This window comes from Frankliniella occidentalis, unplaced genomic scaffold, assembly GCF_000697945.3.
Source record: "Frankliniella occidentalis isolate FOCC.00 unplaced genomic scaffold, Focc_3.1 Scaffold49, whole genome shotgun sequence".
Taxonomy (NCBI): Eukaryota; Metazoa; Arthropoda; class Insecta; order Thysanoptera; family Thripidae; genus Frankliniella; species Frankliniella occidentalis.
The window spans coordinates 639,738-646,738 of record NW_026267179.1 but is presented as its reverse complement, the minus strand read 5'-3'; the positions used below and the strand labels follow the sequence as shown (position 1 = coordinate 646,738).

The 7,001-nt window shown below is 54.5% G+C and overlaps 1 protein-coding gene across 1 annotated transcript in view; it reads left to right on the top strand.

The window, feature by feature from the left end:
• Positions 1 to 5,284: 5,284 nt before the first annotated feature.
• LOC113202407 (uncharacterized) overlaps positions 5,285 to 7,001 on the top strand; it is a 156,136-nt gene continuing 154,419 nt past the window's right edge. The window contains exon 1 of the mRNA XM_052267283.1: positions 5,285 to 5,470. Within this exon, the coding sequence (XP_052123243.1) occupies positions 5,338 to 5,470 (133 nt within the window). The 5' untranslated portion in view covers positions 5,285 to 5,337. The remainder of the gene's footprint in view (positions 5,471 to 7,001) is intronic.

Genomic DNA, 7,001 nt, shown 5'->3' with positions numbered 1-7,001 from the left:
CTCGTACCCTCCAGGCGTCGCTATTGATATTCTGATGAAAGTGCACTGCTCACGCGGCGCCCTCCTGATGAAACAATAACACGGATATCTTCGGGTTTATTTCAGCAACAGGGGAAAGCGGGGCCACGTCATTTCTTATGTGGCGGTCTCTTTGGCTATCGGGCCCTCGGGTGCATCAGCATCACGGTTCAAAGGAATATCTTGGAGTTCAAGCAGATTCCTTGAAAACTGACTTGAAAACCAAGTAGATCGCTTGGATTCCAAGATGTAAATTTTACCGTGATGCGCTCGAGGAGAGCCCGGAGGGCGCGATAGGTACTGCCCTGAAAATACAAATGTGCGAATAATGTTCGTACACCTGCAAGTGAGCGAACGAAATCACACTTTCGCAAATGTGTTTGTGTTACGACATATTTGCATTTTGCAGCCGAGCGAGTAGTCCTAGGAACGAAGCTTCATTCGTATACCAGTAAAATGTGGCAGTTCTCTCTGCTGCAAGTGTGCAAATATCTTGTCGCTAATCTACAAGAGTGTCAATTTTTTAGCTCAATACCGCATATGTGTGACATTAACACACTTGGACTTTCTGTGCGTGCACGCACCGAGGTCTTGGAGCCCCCAGACAATGTTGTAAGAGCCCGCCGCCGCCTCTAGTGCGTTATATGCTGCAGTTCCCAGACCCGCCGCGTATCCGCGAGGCGCGACCAAAGCACTTTATTTTCATATAAAAATCATCACATCACAAAGGAAGTTTTACAAGCCAGCGTCGTGTGCCTAGCTGGCCGGGGCCGCTCCCCCTCTCCCGGCCGCTGAATGCCTTGCAATTGTTACAATGTTGCGTGAGTGTGCGAGGAGCAGACTGCCGCGCGCCGCTGCTGCTTCTGCCAAACAGTCGGGTCACTAAAACTTTGTCCCTCCCGGACGCGCTGATGAAAGAGAGGGAAGGAGGTGGCGTATTGTGTCGCTTGTGTTTACGAAACGAGGCATTCTTGTCGTCCTCGCGTGCCCGCGCCACGCCGCGCCGTGCCGTCGTCGCCTGCTGCTGGCGCCACTCGTCCTTGCAGGCCCTCGTCCTGTAGGGGGAGAGAGGGACGACGGGCTCCTGTAGGGCGTCATGAAAACTTTTGTTGCAGCACAAAAGGGCCCCTGCAGCTCCTGCGTGTGGAAGGGGATAACGAGTTGCACCGCACGGGCCACGGCTCTAATGCAGTCATGAGAGGAGGACAGCTGACGATTGGGAAAAAGGTGTGGGAGTGGGCGGGTCGAGTGGTTCTTGCAAGAGAGAGAGAGAAAGAGGGGTGAGGAGGGGAGGAGTAGATAGGAGTAGAGTGCTGCTGTGGGCGGGCCTTTGTCGTGGTTTATCCCTTTTTCAAACAAAGAGGGCGCGTACCCGAAATGGGATTGACTTGCCTTCTCGTTTGATTCCTACCTTCATAATCAACATCATTCTGCAGCCGCCGCGCCGGGGAGCGAGCGGAGCCCTCTGAACCAGCAGCTGCTTTCAAAAGCAGCAGGAAACAACTAAAAAAAAGAGGAAAGATTTACAAAAATGTTTCGTCTTTGTGATGAAACACGGCAGGCGGGGCTAGGAGACGGGCAGCGGAGATAAGCGGGAAGAGGAATAGTGAGAGGAAGCGAGAGGAGAAAAAAACAAGGCGCTGACATCTAGATTGAGGCAAATAGTGAAGGTGGAGGGCGCTGCTGCCGGCGGCCGTCCCATTCCGACTCGCTGCGATCTCAGCTCAGCGGGCATTTTTAATCAAGCGCAAATCAGGCAGCAGCACCAGCCGTCCTCATGAATGGCGAGAAGGAGAGAGAGAGAGCGGGAGCGAGAGCGGAAAGGGACTCATCACCACGGCGCTGGTGGCTGATAGTGCGGAAGGTTTCAAAATGAGGAAGCAGGAAGAGGATGAAAGATGTTGGACTTCACTGGAAAAACAAAAAAGGGTTAAGTCGATCCCATTCAACACATTCAAAAATGTGTCCAGAGTTTAATTAATATTAACAAAGGCACCTTTTGGGCCTTTTTAGTGCCTTTAGAGGCACTTAATATTTTTAAAGTACCCCTTCAAAGTTGCGACTTAAAACTGTTGCTTTTCTAATGTTGTGAACGGCTACTCAAAGGCACCCATGCACCGTCAGCGTCATGTACATATTCTCGCACTCGCGACGTAGAGTAGTCTCTCATCAATTCGCTGCTGGTCGCCGTCTTGGCGACCCGAACCCTATCATCCGACCCTCTTCCTTTACCCTTCCTCCACGACCCTAATCTGCCAAATGAAAAAGGGCCCGGGGAATGGGGTGGGGCGGAGCAGCCTGGCCCAGGGCCTTGGCTTTGGGCCCCACACTCACGCTCCCTGTAACGAGATAATTGGAGCCATCAACTTGCTCAGCCTCCCCGCCAGCACCCGCGCGCGGCTGTCCCGCGCGTAAGGAGACTTCTTTCACGATCGCGCCGTACCAACAACTCCTCTGAACCGTCAGACTTTGCACTAGCTTAACTGGAACACCTTCCCTTTGCTGCTTATCTTCGCTGCTTCATTTATATATATTTTTTTCGTCTCTCGACTAAAAGGAGCGAGAAATGCATGCGAATGTCTGTCAGACTGAAAGCCCCCGCGCTCGGCCCGCCTCGCCAAGACAAAGCGTGACTTTAATTGGCAGAGACGGGGGCGCGGCGCCGCGGCTGCGTACCGCTTTGAATCGAGGCGGACAAGGACCCCCCGCCTTAATTATCCCAGGACGTGACGCGCGCGCGATTTGAACATTCTTAATCGTGGGGGGAACCCGGCTCGGCGTCCGGGGTGAGGGGTCGGGAACTGCCGTCGTAGAGCAAAATGGTGCGCAGCTACACCCCTTGTAGCTTGAGCGCCTTGAGCGGCTAGATGTGCTTAATTTCTCATCTCGCGGATAGTCACGACTGTCAGAGAAGACCATTTGGGGCATGGGAAACATTGTCTGCGCGGGAAATCATTTTTAGCTTGAAAATTTACAGTACTGTTCTCCAATCGATATTTATGAAATTCAATTTGAGACAATTATTTTTACGTCGTGTTACATTTTCTTCACGTGTCTGCGATGATCGGCCTGACAATCGTGTGTTTCTTCGGTGTGAGGATAATCCGTCGGGGCTTCTCTCTCTCCTTTTCCAACAAGTAGTCTCTACTTTTAACGTTGGCATTGCATTATCCCAACTAACTGCGCGGTAAAGAGTAACTGGGTCCTCCCGCTCCTGCGGGGCCCCCACTTTTGGTTATGGAGGGAAATGTGAGCGTCGTTTTCCCTCGCGCGCTGCTCCCCCTGTGCGGCGCAGGAGGAAGGCGAGGGTCGCCTTCTCCTGAGTACCTGGCGAAACAAGGGGAAGGGACGGCAGGCGCCCAGCAATTTGTTTAACGGCGCTGCAGCGTTTAGTTTGGCAGCGCTGCTGTCTCCTCCCGGGGGTTGTCTCCTCCTCGGGGGTCGTCTCCACCGCGACGCTCGGCCCGCTCACATCCCGACAGGAGCGCAATGAGCACGCTTATTACTTTCAAAGATTTTCTCCGGCGAGAGCGGAGCGAGCGGCAAGAGGGGGGGCGGTGGAGGCGAGCCGGAGGTGGTGGAAGGCGACAGGGGCGGCGGGTGGTGGGGGATAATTACCGGGCAGGCCAGACATTCCAGCAGGCGTTATCTTATCTGCTCCCCTTTACCTTCGCTATGGTAATAGTAACAGCAGCAACGCCTCCGCCTGAGCGCCTGGCTCGCCAGGTATGTATGACGTCGAACATAACGTCGGTGGGTACCGGCGCCACTCGCGCCCCGCCCGGCACACCTCCACACTCCCGCTACCACTGCCCTACCCCACCCGCGGTACTCTGCTTTCTTTTCGCTCTTCTACTCTACTGCTTCTTCAGCCTCTCCCTCGTTGCATAGAAATTCCCTTCTCGTTCTTGGGGACTGTTTTTTTTTCTTTCTTTTTTTTTTTTTTTTTGCCTTTTGGGCCTTTCGGGGGTTTCTCCTCCCCGTCTTTGTTTTAATCTTCTGATAAATGATTGGTCATGCGGGAGACAATGGTCGCACCTTACAACCGTTTTGAGGGCTGTGCAAAAGAAGACTCATCCTCAAGAAAAAAACAACTTCACCTAAAGCGACCTCAAGTGCACGACTCCCCAAACATTGCAATAAAATTTCAAATTAGCATTTTTTAATTATTTTTTTTCGGGTTTTATGGACGACATAGTTGAACCGCGATGTCATATCGTGGAAGCGGTGCTGAGCGGCAGCAGGCCACATGTAAACAGATTGGGTCAGTGGGGTTCGACCGGTGAGAGGACGTGCCAACGGCCCGCGCGCGCTCTGAGAGGACGGCCTGGCCTGCCTGCCAGGCGCGCCTTGAGGGGGTTGCCTATCGGAGTAATACTGTGCGTGTAGCGTAACGGTTATGTGCGCTGCGTGTAACTGGAGGCAAACGCCTTGTTTTACCTCTCGCCGCCTCGGGCGGGCCGCACCACCGTTCCGTTCCGTGGCCGCCGCCGCGCCGGTGCGCAAAGACGGTGGTGGGCGGAAAACGAAAAAAAAAAAAAAGAAAGCAAGGGCGGGGTTCAGGAGAAGGAGACCGCGGGGAGAGGAAGGGGGTGAAAAAATAGCGCAGCGAAGCGCACCCCCGCCAGTAAGGGAAGGAGGGCGAGGCGTCGCTCCGAGCGGGATTATAATCATTGAGAAATGGTGGCCATACCTTGTAACTCACCGCCACCCCTTTTACCCCGCGGACCGACCGACCACCCGCCGGGCCGGGGCCGGGGGCGGGCGCGGGCGGGCCCGGAGAGGGCACCGTATCACCTGGCCACCGCGCTCCCCCCACCCCCCACCCCACTGCCCTCCCTCCTCCCCTCTCGCAATTAAAGCGTGAAGATGGCCAGATGGCATTGCAGAGAGGAAGTGAGATTTTCTCGGGAAGCGGAGGGAGCCAGGACCATGGCGTCCTCTGCGAGATATGTCACGCTCTGTGTTTTCCTTGCTTGAGTGGTGTAGCCGGGTGTAGCGTTTGTGACAGAAACTTGGTTGATTTTAATTTTAATTTTGGCAATTTTCCAGTTTGGTCAGAAAGATTACCCACAGCTTATTGTAAGCTGTCAATTATTAGCACTAATTAAAACTGTATATTTTCCCCCTACATAGCGTGAGGGATACAAAGGGAAACTCTTGAACGAGTGTTTTGTGGTTTTCTTCTTCTTCTTTTTTATTGCAGTGTATTGCTGTTGTGTGTCTAACTCGCTCTTATACTCATGTGCTCTCTCTCCACTGTTGCAGACCGATGTGCGCCCCAGCTGAGGCGGCCCGCCCGCAGGCCCCGCGCTGAGGATGGGGGGCCCCCTCTGCCCCCCCGGCCGCGGCGGCCGCGGTGGCGCCCCGGTGCCACTGATGCCGCTGCTGCCGCTGCTGCTGCTGCTGGCCGGACTTCCCTCGCACCCGGTGCTCTCCGCGCGCCAGGAAGGTGAGGCTGCTTCTACCTCTCCCCACTCCACCCTCCTTCCCCGACCTCGCCTCGCCGCAGAGGAACAAAAGCGAGGAGGGATCCGGCCGGATCAGCGGGGCGGGGCCACCGGCGCCACCGGCCCGGCGAAAGGAATTTGAGGGGGTTACAGAAAAAGGTGATTGGTCGTCCGGGACTACAAAGGGCGGGCGAGCGGAATATTGGGTTATATAGCGAATATTGTTTATTTTCCATCAGCTCCGCATTAGGACGTTTCGGGGGAAACAATCGACTTTTTGCAGCGGCAGAGCGGAAAGGGCTTGGCGTGGCTTTGGCCTCCGGGAAAATAACGTCTGGGAGCGAAAGGTCTTAAGGGCGGCGTGGGCTGCTGCCTGGCTGCCGCCGTGTGGCGTGGGCGCAGGGATGAGCCGCAGGGATAGCCCGGAGATATACGGGACTTATTGCCATCCGGCCTAAATGGAGAGCCTTCAGTCCCGTGTCGTCAAGCGGCTGCGCCTTTTATCTGCTTTACCAAAGAAGATAAACAACAACAATACTAGAATCACGTTTGCTACATTCGATCATTGTACCGAATTTACTAAAGGCATTGTATATTTATCTCGACGGTTTGCCTGAACGTTGAAGTGATGGATATGGAGGAGAGAGTCGAGGAAACGTTCAAAATGCCTGGTTATTATTGCTTGTGTGCTTTTTTTTTATTTATTTATTTTATCCGCACGCGCATCTCGTGGCAAATATAAAAGACCGACACATGACAAACGGCTGGGCGGGCGCGCGGGGTGAGTTACTGCCGAGCCACGCCACCTGATACGCCGAGGCGCACATGAAAGGAAAAGCAAAGGGATAGATATATGCAAGGGCACTGGGTCTCGCGAACTTGGCGGCGCGTCGACGTTCCCCCTTTTTTCCCCTTTTCTTTCCTATACCTTCTTTCTCTCTTTTCATTTCCTTCTCCCACAGCTCTCTCTCTCTCTCTCTCTCTCTCTCTCTCTCTCTCTCTCTCTCTCTCTCGCCGCTTCATACTGCATTCATATGCCTGCTGCCGCCGCCCTCCACCGGGGAAGAAGCAGTGGCGACGGAGAGAGGCAAAGGTCTACCGGAATAGGAAAGGAGCCCCCTGCATTGGGGCTGCGGGCGGGCTGCGGGCGGGCGGCAGCCTCTCCAGGGGAAGTCCTCTGCTCCTCTCCTCGATTGCACTGCTGCAGCTTGTTTGATGCGCTTGCCAACGCAATACGGAGCAGCGGGAACCTCAATGCTGTATTGCAGTTGCTCTTTTTACCCCCCCTCTCTCTCTCTCTCTCTCTCTCTCTCTCTCTCTCTCTCTCTCTCTCTCTTTTTCATCCCGTTTCGTTTCGCGATCCGCCGCCCGCGCCCCCCGACATTGTTCCATCTTCCGTAGCGAGGCAATGCAAGGTGGAGTGGACCGCTGCGCTGCCGAGGGGCACGGGCATGGCAATGACGTGTATCGGAAACACCGAGAGGAGTTATTGGATTGAAACGCAATCATCTCATGCTTGGTGCTCCTCATTGC